General features: G+C 43.0%; 1 protein-coding gene across 2 annotated transcripts in view; it reads right to left on the reverse strand.

Moving 5' to 3' along the window:
* The window catches only part of Elmo1 (engulfment and cell motility 1), a 532,595-nt gene that overhangs the window by 365,129 nt on the left and 148,098 nt on the right, over nt 1-19,368 (reverse strand). For both annotated transcript variants that reach the window (XM_059263360.1, XM_059263361.1), the window contains exons 5-6: nt 17,002-17,052; nt 6,430-6,599 (exon numbers count right to left, since the gene is read on the reverse strand). In XM_059263360.1, the coding sequence (XP_059119343.1) occupies nt 6,430-6,599; nt 17,002-17,052 (221 nt within the window). The remainder of the gene's footprint in view (nt 1-6,429; nt 6,600-17,001; nt 17,053-19,368) is intronic.

Genomic DNA, 19,368 nt, shown 5'->3' on the forward strand with positions numbered 1-19,368 from the left:
AAAGGGTTTGGGGTGCAGCTCAGTGGTACAACATTTGCATAGGACACACAAAACACTGTGTTTGATATCCAGCAATTCTCTCTCTCTCTCTCTCTCTCTCTCTCTCTCTCTCTCTCTCTCTCTCTCTCTCTCTCTCTCTCTCACACACACACACACACACACACAGAGTAAAGACAGATGGATAGATAGATAGGAAGGGAGACAAAGATAGAAGGATGGGTAGGTAGGTAGACAGACAGATAGATAGGCAGGCAGGCAGGCAGATAGACAGAAAGATAAACGGAACTATACTGCAAAGTCTCATCCTTTCTTCCCTCTAGCAGAAGATAATCTCTTCTTTAAGAGGCTGTGTGACTCTTCTAATTTTCATTCCCAATTAGACAGACAAAGACAAAGAGCAAAAGAGGGGGAGGAGGGCCGATCTTATTTAAGGAATTTTCTGCCTCACAATCTCTGAGAAAGCTAGGGAAGGTTGGCCTCTTGGGCCTATGTGATGCAAATTAACTGCAGGGCCCTGAGAGGGTGGCTCCAGAGCTGACTGTCTGGACTGCACTATGAGCCTGCTACAGGAATCCCAGGGAGAGTCCTGAGGTGACAGGAACCTTCACATTCAGGGCTGAAGACACTAGCCACACCACGGCCTCACAGGAGGTTAAAGTCGAAACCTGCAAGTGGGCTAGCTAACCCCCACAAAGCCAGGGCTTACAAGACATGCCAAGTCGTCAGGGGTTAGAACTGTCCTTTGTGACTGTGTTTAAAAAAGTATCTTTTGTCTGAGAACAAAATTTCTGAAAATGTCTCTCATAGACAAAAACTGTCATAGACATTCCCCATAGTAACCACGGATTCGAAACTGATAGTCACCCCAAAGTAATGACAAAGTATCAAGACAGCCTAGTAAGCTGCTGAATTGTTCTTGCTGAGAAAAGGTTTAAAATCCCTGTATTTGAGCCAGTTATCTTAGTCTAACAAAGTAAGTGAAAGACTGTGTGTGTGTGTGTGTGTGTGTGTGTGTGTGTGTGTGTGTGTGTGATGTTCAGGCACATGTCTGCAGGTACCCAGAGGCCAGAGGGCATCAGAATCCCTGGAACAGGCTATTGTGAACTCCCTGATGTGGGTGCGGGGAACTAACTGAACCTGGGTCCTCTGCAAGATCAAATTATTATCCTCTGAGACATCTCTCTGCCCCCTACAAAGTATTTAAATAGTCACAGCTAGGGGTACAAGAAAAGAAATCAAAAATGTTCACAAAACACCCTGAAAATGATGAAAATCCCTCACAATATGGGTATGATTAACCATTGTGGATATCCTTTGAATTAATGTGTCATCTGTGTATCAAGTGTATCGACTAGTTTGTAAAAGTGAAAGCATATGTGGACAATTACAATAAGGGAAAGAATAGTATTTAGTGACGTGAATACAAAAAGCATATTGTGAAGGAAATGACCGTAATTCTACTTTCATAAATCTTCTGCATATATGTATTTAAAATAACATGATTATATATGCAGATAATAAATGTGGTTGTTTGTGGATGGACAAAATACAAAGCGTTCTTTCTCCTTTGGCAGATTTACATATATTCAACAATAGACATGGTTTCATAGGGAATAAGAGTTAATTTTAGTAAAGACTGGGATCTTCGGAAGCAGAGGAATTGCTTTCTTCGGCCTTGGCTCCGCTGTCCAGGGTGGTGCTCTGGCTTACTCATAAGCTGATGGTGTCATGTTCCTTTCAAGCTGCCAAGTAGGAAGGAGACTGTAAGCATTCTGCCCTCCGTTCTTGGAAAAGTTCTCTGTTGTCTGCCCCTAGTGATGACTGACCACTTAACAGGGGTGGGATAATGAGTGAACAGCGCAGGGTGTGTGTGTGTGTGTGTGCGCGCGTGCGTGCGTGCGTGCGTGCGTGCGTGCGTGTGTGTGTGTGTGTGTGTGTGTGTGTGTGTGTGTGTTGGACTTGCAGTGAATGGTACATATTTTCCTTCTCTGGAATCAAGCCAGAGATATTTCCAGGCTCTGATTAGCCAGCCATCTTTTGTTTTCTATCCATTCTTTAGCACCCTTCCCCTTGCTTGGGTTGGGCAACCTACTTCCCCACAACGCGATTTGTTTCCATGCCAGGTTCAGTTAGAACCCAGGGATGAAAATTCAAAACTCTACAGGAGAGAAACGTTAATTTCAGGCTTTAAATGCTGCTTTCTGCCAAAGTGATACTGTGCTTCCATTTGTTAGTGATGTCACCCCAAGGTGTCTCCTGGTACTACCTGGGGAGCGACCTTAAAGAAGCCTTGGGTAATGGCAAGTAGCTGGAACTGTCTGAACTGAACCACTACCAAAACTAAGGAGAAAAATATTCAGTGGTCTTTCTTCAGCATTTTTTAACACTTTCCACCAGCCCCACTTGGGAAATATCCACCTTCCCAGAAGGCCGTCTGCCGAGGAGTCAGGACTGAAGGGCTTTCCAGCTGCAGGAGTTTATACTCCAAAGTTTCCTAGTACTTAAAGTCTTGCTCTACGTTTAATCGAGAATCCACTTTACTTATAAAAGAAACAGCTTTTTCTTTCTGTTTTAATTTGAGCAAAAGATCAGGAAAGTGTCTGGGGATCGAATAAGCTACCTCTTCCTGAGATACGGACTGGCAAAAGGGAGAAAAGAGGCTTTGGAGTTTCATGCCTACTTCCCCAGTCTTTAAAACCACTGGGGCTTTGAATTTATGCAAAACAGTAAGGGAAAGCAGAAGAAAACCCAAGAGATGTTATCCCATCCCAGAAAAGTGGCATGATGGAAATGTGAAAGAAAAATGCAAAAGAGAATTCACCCAAGATCTGGTCTCCTGCTGTTTAAACTGTCTGAAACTCGACAGTATGTGTCAAGTTGCAATGGCTGATTACAAATGATTACCATGTTAATGAGTATGGCATTCTTTTGAAAATAAAAATAAGTACTAAAATGGATTGTTCACATAAAAAATGTATTGTTCACAAGGAACATCTGGTGTTGACATTCTCTCTCAGTGTACATGAGCAGTGCAATATGATTGAGGCCTGCCTTTGACAACCAGAAGTTAAGCAAAGGGATTATTCTGAATAACTCTGGGTTATGGTGAGCCATGGAGAAAGGCAATAGGATTGACGAGAAGAATCTTAACAAGGTAGGTACATGCTATCCATTCATACACTCTTTTCTTGTAAAACAAAAGTGGTAGCGGTCCATTAATGAGTGTTACAGGCTCAACTATGTTGCCCCAAAATTCACACGTTGAAGCTGCAAACTCCAGTACTTCTGGATGGAACTGTACTTGGAGAAAGCACCATTAGTTTGGAATGAGGCCATTGAATTATAAGGCCTCATTGTGATCCAATCTGATGAGTGTCTCTTTGAGAGAAGTAACTCTGAATATGCAGGCATCCTAGGATGTGCAGACACATGGGAAAGGCACTTGAGAATACAGGGAGAAGGCAGTCATCTGTGTGGGAAGAACAGACCTCAGAAGAAACCAACCCTGGTGACACCTTCCAGCCTTCAGAACTGTGGGAGGAGGGGCATTTTGTTGTTTAAGCTACTGGTCTCTGGAACTATGTTATGGCACCTGTAGCAGACTGAGGCCATGGGAAATGAAAAAGAGGAGGGTCTTGATATGCAGGCTTCATTGACAAAACACAGTGGTCAGCCGCACAACCTTGTACTCATGATGTACACAAGGACTCTTAACTTGGGGACCTTTACTATTAAATTTGTAATTATTACTGCCATCCTGGTAAACTCAGATGTATGCACACTGATCCAAACTGTAAAGATTCAAAAGCTGAAGTGCCCAGATACCTAGGCACATATAAAAGAACCACTTAATGTCGGTGGCATTACGACTGGCACTAGAACACTCCCTATGATGTATAAGTGACTGGCAATGGAAAACATCAGGTACTAACAGCTTTATACTTTAACATGCTAGCAAATGTCCCTGAAGCAGAAGCCCCAAAGGTTCACTGTCCCAGGAGGATCAGAAATCATCTGGTGAGGACGTGTGGTAAGGACATGCTCATTCCAGTCGGAAGGGACTCTCCACTGCTTACAGGAAACTGAAATGAAGGGATGGGTAAACCTATGACGGTCAACTTGATGAGCTCTATAGTCACCTTGGTCTTCACATGCTCTGAGGAATTGTTTACATAAAACTCGTTAATATAGGAAGACCTACCCACTCTGGGTGGTACCACTCAACAACAGCTGGGATCCTGGGTTATACAAAAAGGAGAAAGTGAGCTGAGCACTGGCATTCCCTATCCTCAGCCTCCAGATTAAGGATGCACTGTGACCAGCTCACTGGGGTTCCTGCAGTCATAGCTGCTTCACCATGAAGGACTTCACCCTGGAACTGAGTCAAGATGGGCCTTTTCTCCCTTAAATCGCTTTTCATTTTCTTTCTACTTTCATTTTTAATTATGTGTATATGTGTGTTCTTTAGGGGAGTCAGGGGCTTGTGCACTTGTAACTGTGGGTGCCCTCAGAGTCCAGAAGAAGGTTTCGGATCCCCTGGAGCTGGATTTACAGCTGGTTGTGGGAAGCCGGATATGGGTCCTCTGAAAGAGCATACGTGCTGTTGACCACTGAGCCATCTTTCCAGTCCTTAAGTTGCTTTTGTCGGGGTATTTTCTTACAGCAACAGAAAAGTAACTATGACAACACTCCACCCTCCATTTCCTCTGAAGCTTCTGCCACCAGGGGCACTTTCTTTTCCTGGTCAAATCCTTTGCTGCCAACTCATTCTCAGTTTCTTCCTGGCTGTTTTAAGCTTCACCGTGTCTTAAGGAGAATTTTAGTCATCACAGAAAACGAAACAGCAAACAAAGGGTACTGCCTACAGTGGCGCTTGTCCAGATGACCAACACTTGTTGGTGTTCTTAGATTTGACTTGATTTCTTTATTCGGTCCTAGAAAGTTTTCTACTTGTCTGTGAGACGAGATTCCCAATTTTAAACTTGAAAGAACATTATTAGATAGAAAATGTTAGCACTATTGTAAAATGTAGTGTCTTTGAATGAAAAACAGATAATCTTTCACCAGTGCTAACCAGTGCTGTAGAGCTCATCAAGCTGATCATCATAAGTTTACCATCCCTTCATTTCGTTTTCCAGTAAGCAGTGGAGAGGTTAATGATGCCCAGGGTGGGAGGAAGGAGAACAAGGAGAAGGAGGGAAGAGGAGAGCAGACAGGCCTCCAATGTGCATAACCACCCATTGGTTCTGCACATCTCTGAGAATGGAAGACAGAGTCAAATGACCAGACTTAAGCCGCAGTCCTCAGTAATTCTCCCTCCTCTTACTCTTGGTAGCTATCTTTATCCATGTACTAAATTGTAGTCAACTAAACCAGTATTACCATGTGCCATCAATGCCACCAGCAGCTGACCCCATGGGCAGTCATTCTGACCCTCTTCCTTCCTGGTGAACAGTATACTCTCTCACACATGGGGAAGCTGGCCCAGCCTTGCTCCTTAGTCTCTCTAGTCACACCAGAGACAGAAGTCTTCACCAAAAGATAAGCTCACTACCTGAGATGCTGACCTGCTCCTCCGTCATGATGAGCTCAAGCTCCCGCCAGTCCACCAAAAGATCAGCTCACTACCTGAAATGCTGACCTGCTCCTCCGTCATGATGAGCTCAAGCTCCTACCAGGCCTCACCTACTGTCTCATCCTCCGAAAGACCATTTAAGATCTAACTGGCCCAGCATCTAATCCTCTGCCCCCAGCAGGAATTAATACCCTTGAACTTTGACTATATAACATTGTCCACCAATTTTGGGAAGACAAGGTTCATGTTTACAGTTTTTGACACTTGTCACCATTCTGCATACAGTAGGAATCCAATAAGTATTTTTTATTTTAAAATTTAAATTGTGTTTGTTTTAATCATTAAAATGCTCCTTTAAGAAAGTATCTTAAGAGGGCACTAAATACTTCAAAACATGTGATCATATTCTGAGTTTTATTCCAGACAGAGGAAGGAAGTTCTGTTGGATAAGCAAGGGGTTTGAGAGATTAATAGTCAAGAGAATTATAGTTTTAATATAATTCTAGTTGGCCTAGTTGGCTAGGCCTTTTGAGGTAATGACCTAGTGTTCTTCCTCTGGACTGTGAAAATTGAGGTGTTCAGGGACTCTGAGCATGTGACACCATGTAGCTGGTGTGTGGTGGACGTAGCTATGGGAATCACAAGCCCATGACCTGCTGCTGTGTTCAAGCTACTTTTCATAGTCTGGCCAAGGTCTGGTCTCTAAAGCTGGAACTAACAGAATAAAGAATGTAGCACATACCACAGCTCTAGAGTAGACAGGGACAACATGATAGAAACTGCTGGAATAAAGAACATAGCACCCACCACAGCTCCAAAGTAGACAGAGGGAAACTAGGAAGGAGTATGCTTACTCAGTGCCACTTTCCACCATCTGAGTGAGGAGTGAGATGCCATCCAGGTTTATGAACTCCTGAGCAAAGGTAACATCGCGGGAGAGACTGGCCAAGTCCTTCAGGGCTTCCAACTTGGCATCCATACTTGATGACTGAATTCGTTCATGGAGCTGCTGGGCATTTTGAGCCTTGGGGGTGGGGGACAAAAAACAGAAAGAAGATAAGTACGTGCCATCAACTTGCCTTTTTTTTTTTTAAGTGAATACAATAGCACAAAAATCAATAAGTCCTTGGAAAATAAATATGTACAGGCCAGAAGCATAGGCCAGATGCGTATGAGAACAGGGCAGCTCAAGAGCAGGTTTCCACTGTAAAGACCCCTCCCGCCAGTGTTCCATTCTTCCAGCTGGAAAATGCCAGGGCCCATTTCAGGGAAGAATGAGGGCAAGTGGACACGAATTCTAAAGCTCCCAAACTGAGAGAGTGTGACAGACAGGAAGAGAAAGAGAGGATGTTTACTTTTTCAATAAAATTATTATCTAGAAGTGACAAAAAGCTATTTGCTTAGTTAAGCAATTACACAAATTTATACATCATGATTACCCATTCAGTCAAAACTCTGAGTAATAACCGCCTGCATTCAAAAGCTTCATTAGACACACAAATGAGTCTTTGCAGTTTCCAACAGCATGTGTTTCTCACGCACTGGCTACTTGCTGTATGAATTTAAAACACAATAACTATAAGTCCAATTAACAGCTCTTCCTAGAATTAATGTTCTCCTTGCTGGGGCTTCTGCACTTGGATGTTGCATGCAGAGGAGGGAGGAGTGGAAGTGAGTGGCAGGGCTGGACTTCGGAGAACTACCTGTCCTCTGTCTTACTCTTCTCTTCAAGGTCTGCTGGGGTCTGCCTTCAGGTGGGGCAGGCAGTGGGACAAATTACACCCCTCCCCATCCACCAGTGACTTAACTTCAAACCACAGTGGCTGAAGCTTCTGCCCTCCTGCCGTCTCTGGCACTTGCTTTTTCCTTTGATGTACTGTGACACTGTAAAGATACAGCAAGATGGGGCACTGTGGTTTGGAAGTGGTTTGTCCCCTGTGGTTCATGTGCTGGGAGCTTGCTCCCCAGTGTGGACAAGTGGTAGGACCTTAAGGGGCAGGGCTTAGTGAAAGGGTTGTTTTTGGTTCCTGACTGGTGATACAGTTTTCTTATTTCATACACGCCTCACCTCTCCCCTTTATAGGCTCTCCCTACCATGGTTTCCACCATGAGGGCCTGAACAGAGTTGAGTTAACAGTGCCAAATTCTTGAACCTTCGGAACTACAAACTAAACAAACTCCTTGTTTTTATAAATTACCCAGCCTCAAGTATTTCATTATAATAACAGAAAGAGCCTAATACATGGTGTTTGACATCAACAACCAACCAACTCTGCTGAACAGAAATTTAGTCACAAAACAACTGAAGAATACCCTGTGCTCTGCAATGGGGCTGGATTATAAGGGAGAGGTGGGGAGCAGCCCCTTGTAGAGAGCAGCCCCCTGAGAAGAGAGGGAGGACAACCAGGACCCTGAGGAGTTGTTCTGGAACCCAGACAGAAGAGAATACATTTCATCATGTAGTCAGAGCACACCGGGGTTTCCCATTACATCACAGTCAGCAGTAGAAATTAGAACAGAATAACGAAAGGGGGACCGGGATGAAGGATGAGAACTGACAGGCCACAAGTCACTAAAAGCCCATTTTCTCAAAAAAGGACATAAGGGAGCTGAATGCGGACCATTCACTCTTTTAACATCATTTAAAGATATACCATTCTCCAAATATTTGTGGATATACAGAATTACAACAGGTATTTCAAATTTGGATGCTTTGATGAATATTTCAAATTGATATAACACAGACCTAGTATAATTAATCAAAGTGAACTCCTTTGAATTTCTTGAAAATCCCAGGCTGAAATGACTGTTCCACATCAACCAGACCTGGCATCTTGCAGCAATAGTGGGACCATGCCACACTGGTTCTGCTGCCCAGTCACCCCCTTGTCCTTCCCAGCTGGGCCACGGTGAAGTCTTCCAGCTCTACTGCACCAAGAAGAAAATCTGTCCGCCCCTTTAAAACTTGTGCAATTTTGGCACAAAATTCATTCATTGGCATGCCTTTGATAGGGACCCACTTTGAAGTTAATTAAGTAATTAGTTAATTTAAAATAAGGGAAGAGAGACAACCACCAAAACTTGAGCAGAGAAGTCAAGACTGAAGAGTCCCAGATCTTAAGATGATGAAGGGGATGCAACTACAAACAGAAATTATTTTACACATGAGCACAGCACAGCAGTGTCTCGATGATGATGGGTCTCAGCAGAGAACCATCTCAGGGGCGGCACGGCATGTTCACACTCCGTAGACTCCAAGCCCCTATACGTTCCTCTGGGACAGTTTCCTCTGTCCTCACAGGCCAGAAGGTCTGAAAGCTGTGTGTGCTGGTTCTGGGTGGTGTCTTCTCCTTGAGGCAGGCCATGCTACTTCCTTGGAATTTACTGAAGGACCAACTCTTCTTAAAGCTGCAGTGTTATAGCCCCGACCCCTGTTTGCTTTTGGGAAGTCTTTATTTCAAGACTTACTTAAAGCACTGGAGGGTCACAAAGAGGACTGTGGGGCTGAGGCAATCCAGTGTGGCCTAGCGCAAAGCTCTTTGGTAGCTGTGACGTCAGCTCTGTCACTGATCGCTTCAGGGAGACAGTGAACTTTCCTTCATCTCTTTTGACTTCATTTTCCCCATAAGCAGACATACCCAGGAACTGTGATGGGAATTACATTAAAGGTTCCTTGCACCCCGCAAAGTGACAGACTGTTTCTCAGCTGGGTAGGAACCCCCATCCTGAGTTGGTCAGGAAAAGCGCTCCATACATGTGAGTCACAGATGTACCCTCCAATCAAAATACATGTAGAACTAAGGGACTCTGCTAATGTAGCATCCGTGCCATTAGAACTGCAGCAGGTTGGATAGGTACTCGCTTTCTCTAAATGATCTGGACACAAAACTTTCATTCTATAGAATAAAGGTGAAGAAAAGTCTTTAATGATCAAACTAGATTTTAAAAATGAAAATTTCTGGTCTGGATATCACTCATGACAGAAAAACACATGCACACAATTTTCCTTAAACTCGTCTCAGATAAACCTTTTTTTAATTATCAATTTCAAAGCAAGTTACCCTCCTAATGCTCATTTGCCAACTAACAGATACTTCTGCAAAGTTTATTCTGTGTCTTACACATTTGAGAGACAGCAACAAATAATTGCCCCCCTTGAGGTGAGAGGAGGTCACTTTTAAAATAGTAGGAATAAAAAGTTAAAGAATGTGTTGCCACGTTTTATGGGAAATACTAACGTGGAGAGCTATGACAGAAAACAATTGGCGAGTGTTTTGGATGGGCTGTTCCAAGACCAAGCTGCCTAAGGCAGTGACATCCATGCAGAAGTGAGACAGAGACCAGCGCACTGTGCTGGGAGAAAGAGTAGGCAGGAGGGCTGGTGAGGGCAAAAGCCCCACAGGTGAAGCCAGCCTGGAGTGTCTGCAGGGACAGGCCAAGACCCAGGGAGGAATGAGACGGAGATGGAAGGAGGTAGGGACAGAAGAATGACAGGACACGAAGCCCATACTGTCCAGGAATGTGGAGAGCTGGTAGCTTCTTGAGTGGTGATGTGCTTCTCTGAAAGGATGCATCTGGACATCTGAAGCAGATGTCTGCTGCCCTGAATGGGAGACTTCAAAGTAGTGTTGATATTCACACACCAGATGCCACTGTGCAACATGTGACATCGGATGAAATATGTGAATTATAAACCAAATTCCAAGAAAATGTGAGATAGAATAGCTATGTCTTTTGTTAAGAGTATTAAAGGCAATAGCCAGCATGCAAATATGTTACAGTTGGTGAGGGCAGGGTCATGCATACAAGGATGTGTGTATCCACTAGCACACCAACTCCAGGAGAAGAAATACGTTAGATGTGCTGACTAACACATTCCAAATCTGGGATATTACCCAGCACTCACAAGGAGTGTGAAAAAATGTCACGAAATGAAGTAAATTATATATATATGTGTGTGTGTGTGTGTGTGTGTGTGTGTGTATCCAAATGTGACAAATCAAAATATGACATGTTTAATGATGATAATTTTCTTTGTAACAGGCTGGTTTTATTTCTCCATAATTCTGTGCCACTTTTATATTTGAGAGGAAAAAACTATGAGTATTAAAAGTATGATGGCCTTGGTTCTGATTTTCCAGGCTCAGCACAAAATGAAGTGTTTACCAGCTGTATGAGGGACTATATCAGAGAGTAAATTTTATTTCCTTGTACCGTTCCAAGGACGGAAAACACGTTTCACTTCATGCCACTCAAACAGTTCAGATCATGGAAAGGGTCTGAGTTTGACTCAGTAGTGATCCAGGAGGAGTCACCTAGAAACAGGGAAAGATCCAGGGGTATGAGCACACAGAACTTGCCATCTCTCTTCTTGAGGTCAGAATCATGCCCCTCAAACTTCTAGCACAATCCTGGGTTGATGTCAATTAAAAGGTGACTAAACTCAAGTTCATCTATGTTTTAGATACTCCCAAATGTACATTTAATGTTGCCCAGCCATTTACTACACTGTCCTCAGATGTTTGCTATATGTTTGCATATACATCTGTGAAATGTTTCCTTTCTCTTTTCTTCTATCCTTAAATGCCCCCACCCCTAGTTCCCGCATGTCTGCCCCTGCCCTGCCCTTCCTCTGTTTTGCCTCTGTTCCTATCCATGATTCTGCCTCAACTGGCATTAAGAAAACCGAAGCAAGCAGCCAGGTGCACCTTTGTCTTCCCACTAAGAGCACCCAGCAGTTCTCCATCCCTCTGCTTCTGCAGCCTCATGCTGAGAAGCAAGCACCCTCCTTCCTATCAGAGATGGTCTTGTACCTCCAGAGCTCCACTCCCAGGAACTCAACTTAAAAATTTCTCCCTCCATCTTCCAGGTCATGGGCTCCCAACACACTCTCATGCACACACACATGTGCACACACACGCACATACACACACGCCCAATTCCCCTGTTGCATGGGCTCCCCATTCTCAGTACCTGTAGAGAAAGGAGCAACTCTGAAGCTGTTGCCTCCTTCTTTCATCCCTTCCTTTCTCTGGTGAAGTCTCCAGGCCCATCCTTACTTAAGTACTGAAGAGCACCTCCTTTCGGCCAGCACTACCTGTGGGGACTGGTCCAGCAACCATTTTCCTCTTTTCCTCTTCCCTGACATCTCCACAGTCATCAAGCCCCTAAGTATTCTCATCCCTGGAACATTTTCTTCACTTCTGCCAACCTGTGAGTGTCCCCAAGGCTCTGCACTGAGCCCTCCAGACCTTCTCTATGGAGGGAGGTGGGTGATGTCACCTGTCCACAGCTCTAAATACTATATACACACAGTAGAGACTGGTACACCTCTGCCTCCAGCCTATCCAGCAGGACACTTACCTCACTGCCTAGTGCACATAGTACACAGATGACTTCTCAAATGCTCCATCTCCCTACTCACAACCCTCTACTCAGAGAAATAGAACAACATCACACTGTTCGCCAAAACACAGGCCTCCTTCAGCAAAGAGAATCACTTCATGAAGCCTTGGGGCTTGGCCCTTCACAAGATTCTCCCTCCCAGTGGCACCCCGACAGCCATGATGCCTAAGCCATCTGCACCTCCACGTAAACTATGCCGGGAACACCTAACCTTGCTAACCCTATAATCTGTTCTCTCCACTGACTTCTCCAAAGTTAGGCCTCTAAAGCAATGGAAGAAAAATAGAATATAGACATTTTGTAACTCTTTTTCAGTTTTTCTGTAGGAGGCACTGAGGGCTTTGTGCTCACAGATAAGCACTAGGGAACCCTGAAATGTTAAGCATACAGAGCTGTTCATTCAAGGAAAGGAATGTAATACCTGTTACCTGCCCAGAAGGCTGGGAGCAGATGTGCTTTCTAGCCTGGGGACCTTTACACTATCCATGTGGCCAGAGACAGCACTGAACCCCTCTCCCTCACCCTGATACTCTTTCCACAAACTTGTTTTTTTCTTAGCCTATCTGTAGAACCTCATTATGGAAGGCATATGTAGTTTACAAAGGGTTACAATGTAGTCACATCTGATCTTTATTGAGTGTATTTTGGTCCTCAAAGAGATTTATGTATGCTTTGTTGTGAATGAAGGGTTGAATTACTTATCACCAGAGAAGTTTTCACCAAAATATGCAATGCTTAAGTATGCTCAAAATAAACCACTCCGGATCAGACTAGAAGTTTGAACCAACACCAGCTACTGAGTCCTATTCTTCTTATCTCCCATGGGTCATCTCTCTGCAGGCATGTTATGAACGGCTTCAGAGACTCCCTCATTCTTTAAACCCGTACAGATTTAAAAATCCTCATCTGTTAATAATACGATAATGCGCATTGATAAGAATCTCTGATAACCTGAATCCATGGAATGACTGACATATCAAAATCTTTCTTATCACCACCGGAAGAAGGCCCCAAAATCACAGTGACAGGTCTTCTGATCTAGATGATTCCCACTGTGCATCCGGAACACCAGAGAACAGCAGGAAGGCTTGTGCTTGGAGATAACAAGGCAATAGTGGGTTCTTAATAAGTAGTTTGGGCTTCTCTGTGTACAAGGAATGAAGTGAGAGAGCAGGGGAAGAGGAACTCATCCATACATCTTAGTGGCTCGTCGCATAGTTGCATAGACTGGAGAACAGAAATGTTTCTAGTTGCAGATGTGATGCATATACTTTCTGCATACTACAATGAGTTCACACTGCTCATTTAATCATAAGTAATACCAGCACATGAGACAAGAAGAAATGCATAAGTACTTTAGGAGATTATATAATAAATAGTGTGCCACTAAGCACTGCCTGTGGTATCCTCTGAGAGACATTTTGATCCTTTTATCAGAATATATGTTTTTTTCATTTCTATAAACAGAATAACCATTGTTGTACATACATTGTTCTGCCATCAACTTTTACACCTAGTAATGTTCTTTGGAGATGCCTCCAGGGTGCTACATACTAAAGTCTTATCCAAACGATAACTGGGTCCCAGGTTTTGGTCACTAGAAGAAATACAGCCATGCCTGGGTGCACATGTGTGTGGTATGCATGTCCTGTAATTTTGAGTCTACTTATCAGATAAATCCCCAACAGGAGAATTAAGTTAAAAGAGAATATATATAATGTACTTGGGTGGACCAGCTAGGTTCCCTGCCAAGGCTGCACCAGTTCATGCGCTGATCCACATCATCCTCTCCTTGCACTAATTACTAAGAACATAAACTCCATTCCTTTCAAGAAAGAGACTGAAATCTCTCTACATGAGATGATGCATACATATATGTAAGTATATATGGATATATAATTTTCCCTTTTTTGCTTCTGCTATACCTATGACCACACATGTTGAAGCAGTATGAATCCATACATAAAGGATTCTGTGAATTAAGGAATCAGGCCTAGGTCGTGCAGACTAGTACCTGCTATTTTCTGATGCATCATTCTTGACACTGAGTCTGGAGTTATTTCCAAACACAAATGTTTTGAAGATTTTATTTGGGGATAGTTAAATGTACCAACCTCTTTTTTATGATGTCTGGGGTGTATACTACTTCATAGTCTCTACCCATTCCAAGAATACACAGACATTCATTATGAGAATTTGGGGGGAATAACTTTTCTAAAATAGGGTCTCTCTATGTAAGCCTGGCTGATCTGGAACTTATTGTGTAGACCAGGCTGGCCTCATCCTCAGAGAGATTTGCCAGCTTCTGTCTCCCAAAATGCAGGGATATAGCATCATGCCCAGCTCATTATGAAATTTATTTTAATAAATTCCAAGAAAGGGAAAATGACAGTCTGTCAGTCTAAACTTTTTCAACAGGAACATAGCTAAAATGTGCTTTGTGCAGTACATGACCTCAGTTTTAGTTCCTGGTTCTGAGCAGAGCAGGTGGACAGAGGTACTCCTCAGCTTCTACTGAAGCTCACCAGGCCTGCTCCGGAGCTCACAGACATGTACACACACTCTGTACCTCACCTAAAACTAGAGTGCATGTGTGCATGTGTGTGCATGTGTGTATAATCATATATACATGTCTGTATGTAGCTTTGCACACACTTATGTATGCTGTTATCTATGTGCAGGGACAAGTCAACCACTGTGGGAAAAGAACTTCATATAAAAAGTAGTATAAAAACATCTACTGGCTTCTTTACTGCACTCTAATACTTCCTAACAAATTTAGTGAAAACACTTCTTTATATTTTATTATATACATAAAAAGTGAATTAGGCCAGGCAGGGTGGCACATGCCTTTAATTCTATCACTTGGAAGGCAGAAGCAGGAAGATGTTTGTGAGTTCAAGGCCAGCCTAGTCTATATAGGGAATTCCAGGACAGCCAGGACTAGCATAGAGAGACCCTATCTCAAAAACAAAAATACATAAATTTGTTTAAAGTGAGATAGCCTGTCTCGTCCATTTTCATTTAAACACAAAATTAAAAAAAAAAATCCAGCAATGAATGAAGCTTTTAGTTTCCATATAAACTGCTGTGTGCTAACACGTAGTTATAGACCTCTGTGGCTTCAACCCCACACAAAAGGCTCCTTTAAGTGTAGGTGTATAGGCCCCATTCTCAGACACTGTTGCCCAGTCTTACTAGCAAGGCTAGACATCAGCATCTCTAAAGTCCCACTGCTGGTACTGGTGTAGAGGCCACCGCTCTAGGAAGTGCAAAACCGTCTCTGTTGAGTGGACTCCTGCATTACAATAGTGCCCTAGGGACTGCCTCACCCACCTTTTCAGTCACAGAACTTCCAGTGAGAGAATCATTCTTCTACAATCACTATTCCACTGTCTCTGATGACAACTCTTATCACACACTGTCTTTCCAGGAAAAAAAAAAAACAAAAAACAAAAAACAAAAAACCACCTCATCCCCACACTGAGTCTTCTTTTATTTTATTTGTTTTATTACCTGGGATTATCTTCAGGGAAGTATAGAACGTAGTGAGATATTCCTCACCTTACCCTACAACTCTCCCTCTCCCTCTCCCTCTCCCTCTCCCTCTCCCTCTCCCTCTCCCTCTCCCTCTCCCTCTCCCTCTTCCTCTCTCAGTAGTCCCCTCTGTTCCCTGGACAGTGTCTCTTCCCCTTTCATGTCATGGTACATAGGGAATTTTGTTTAAGAACCCAGGGCAATAACAGAGTCAATTCTTCCCTGACATGGAGCCAGCCTAGACAGAACACTGGGCCTCTCTAGAGGCAGTAATTAACAGAGGAAAAGGGAAGCATAAAGAACCTTGACCTGATGAATGAGAACGCCAGGGAAAGGCTGGTGCCAACCTGTCAGCTCATCTTACAGCCATTCAAACCCACAGGCCAACTGTATTTTCTACGCGCTGGCATGAAGGAACTGGAAGATGGCTCCATCGACTCCAGCAGACAGTCCCCAGAGCTCATCACTATGTTAGGTTCAAGATGTTACAGGCGAAAATGTTTGAGTTTTCAAGGCTATAATGTAATTTTCAATGAGAAGAATTTGCGGTAGCTACAGTACCCACTCTTTAATTCCAGCCAGATGCTTTTCCCAATTTTTGAATTTATTTTTAGCCTAGCACATGGCTTCAGTGGGAACTGAAAATGATAGATATATACACATTTCATCACATTTGCAGTGTGAAAATAGTAACACTTGCAGTACTTTGTGCATGTTATTTTTCAGGGAAGCAAGGAATTGTGCTGTGAAGGAAGATATTTTAAATATGCTAATGTCGCTATGCAGCATTGCTACATATAAGAAAGATCACAACCCCAGCCATAGTCTAAATATATTGCGGCATCCTATTTAGCTGCTTTTCTTCAGAAACCTTCAAATGTTTTATATAGAATCAGCTGAAAGGAAAACTGCGTAAGAAAGTGATGCGCTTGAGCTGATTTTAGGGAATGTTTAATAACAGATCCAGGGTAGAAAATAATCAAATACCCACCCACCTCACCCCACCACCACACACTTCATTCCTACACACACACCACACACACAGAGACTTGAAAGGCAGTAGTAGGCTATCGGGGTTTTTTGTTTGTTTGTTTGTTTGTTTGTTTGCTTGATTGGTTGATTGGTTGGTTGGTTGGTTGGTTTAGTTTTGTCTGTTCCATGGCATCAGGTGATGTGTGGGTAAGTGGGCCAAACCAATCAGGACAGCTGCTATCCCATTTGTACTATGAGAGCTGTGGCTGGGTTAACTACCACAAACTTCAAGTCTTCACCATCCATTTACTTGACAGTGTCCTGAGACAAAGTCACCTGCCTGTCATGGGAAAGAGAAAGCAGAATGCTCCTGTGAATCTAGAATCTGTCTGGGAGGACACTGCAATCTGGGTTCTGCAGAAGTCACTCTCGCTGCTCTGTACCCACCATCACATACAGCAGACCTAGTTGGGAAACTTTCAATGAGAAGCAATAAACTAAGATCAACTTACTGGAGACGTGGTTAATCGAAGAATAGTTCCATTTTTTATTTCATTGCGATTCTGCAAAAGATGAAAAGAAGAGCTTTAGTAAATCTTTAAGTAGAAGCATGATAAAGAGGAGAACAAAAGCAAATATATCTCAACCTGATTCTGTGCAATGAACATTTTTATGATCCCCTCTATTTTCATTTGTGTAACTTTCAATTATTTCTACAAAGAAGCTTAACTCAGAGAATATGAGACTTCAAAATAGCAAAGCAAAATAATAACTGTAAAAATGTATTCAGGGAACATGGTCTAGAAATTCTACAGCTGATAGAACTGAAAACATGTCCACAAAAACAAAAACTTGTATACTGATATCCACAGAAACATTTATTCCTACGTCAAAATTTTTTGAAAATTAATTGTGGTAATAATCATATAAATCCCCCCCAAAAAAAACTAAAAATAAACAAATTGAACATATCGAAAATAGTTAAATTTTGTTCTGCAAAGCATCTCTCAATAAAGTTGTGATTTTTTTCAAAGGGTTTCTTGGCATCAGCTGGTTCCTTAGGCACGATCCCTTGAAGTCAGGAATAAGTAGCATGAATGAGCAGATTCCAGATCAGTCTGTGAGCATGGAGCCACCCCTGACATCGTTAGCACTAAAGATTAAATTTCACTGTCCCTTCTGGTTCTTTCCACCAGAGTATGCACCATGCTCAGCCTCTAGAAGGTGGCAACCTAGCAGGACTCACCCTAGCTCTAGCCCCAAGGAGCTCTGAGACTAGTAGACTTGCTTTCCACACCCTTTGAAACAAGCCACAGGCTATGGAACAGCAGGTACACGGAGCTGGTGGGAAACTCCCCACTGGTGTGTCTAAGGCTCATCCATCACTTGTTTCCTTGTCCAGTTCTTACTAGTTACAGACAATAAATTGTCTACAAAGAACTAGCTGTCAGGGGACAGATTGAGCACTCCCTCTCAAAGAAAAGTACTTCTAGATACTTCACACCACACACAGGCAAGCCTGAAACCTATCCCCAGTGAGCAAACAACAACAACAACAACATGGGCCTTTCGTCTTTATCTAGAATGTCCCAGAAACACCACATCACTCTGTAGAGAGCCATCTCCTTATTACCAGAGGGGTAAGGTGGGGCCCAATGGCCACAGAGCAGGCTGGCTGGGAACAGCAATGTAAATTCAGGTCATTTCAAGCTGAATGAGTCTACAATTCTAAGAGAGTGAAGAGGAAGTGAGTCAATGTTAGCTGCAGAGTACTAAGGAAGCTGAATGTACATCATCCCTCCTCCATGGCCAGCTTCTGAACACACTGAGGAATCAGAGAAGACGGAGAATTGAAATTCTTATGAATTAGGGATCCTGACAAACAGGCAGCCTCATGAATTAAGCCCTCGGATCAGGCAAGACTGAGAGTAGGCATCTTCCAAAGTAAGGAATGAAGCACTGGAACAGATCCAAAGTGAAACAGGATTAATTCTCATCCTCTAGAGAATCAACTGAGAAATCCTCACTCTCACCAATTTATTCTTCCAGGAGTCTCCTGCTGGGGTCAAAGGCATGATTGCTCACTGCAAAAACTTCCTGAGAAGTCCAGAAACTCTAAAATGGAGAGCACCAACTATTTTCAACCCAGGATTCTTTGACTCCTTCTTCAAAATTCTCTTCTGTTTCTACAATCCTAGAGTGTATGTAGTATCATGATCCACACGTTTTAAATACCTATCTAATGTAACACAAATCTTAAAAGGTCTTATTAATAAAAACAAACCCAGAGCCAGGTATTGGGGTGAACGCTGAATGATCAGAGAAACAGAACTCTGATCACCTTGCCAATTCCTCAGCTGATCTTGTTTCCTCAGACTGAAAGCCTCTGAATCCTCATCTGAATGGATCTCGGCTGAACTGCTGCTAAAAGCTAAAAGCTTTAAAAGTCTCTAGTTCCTGGTCCTCATGCCTTATATACCTTTCTGCTTCCTGCCATCACTTCCTGGGATTAAAGGCATGTGTCACCATGCCTGGCTGTTTCTAGTGTGGCTTTGAACTCACAGAGATCCAGACGGATCTCTGCCTCCAGAATGCTAGGATTAAAGGCGTGTGCTACTACAGCCTAAACCTATGTTTAATATAGTGGCTGTTCTGTTCTCTGACTCCCAGATAAATTTATTGGGGTGTACAATATATCAACCACATAAGCCAAAATTCTAATTCCCAGGGGATTACTCCTTCTCTGACGGTCTTTTCAACTTGATTAGGCTGTCCGATATGTCAAATGGATTGACTGCTATTCAACTAAATACTGATCTTGGTGTTGCTATGAAGTCTTTTGCAAATAATATAACTAATCATCAGCGAAATGTAAATCA

Source organism: Peromyscus eremicus, chromosome 5 (genome assembly GCF_949786415.1).
Source record: "Peromyscus eremicus chromosome 5, PerEre_H2_v1, whole genome shotgun sequence".
Taxonomy (NCBI): Eukaryota; Metazoa; Chordata; class Mammalia; order Rodentia; family Cricetidae; genus Peromyscus; species Peromyscus eremicus.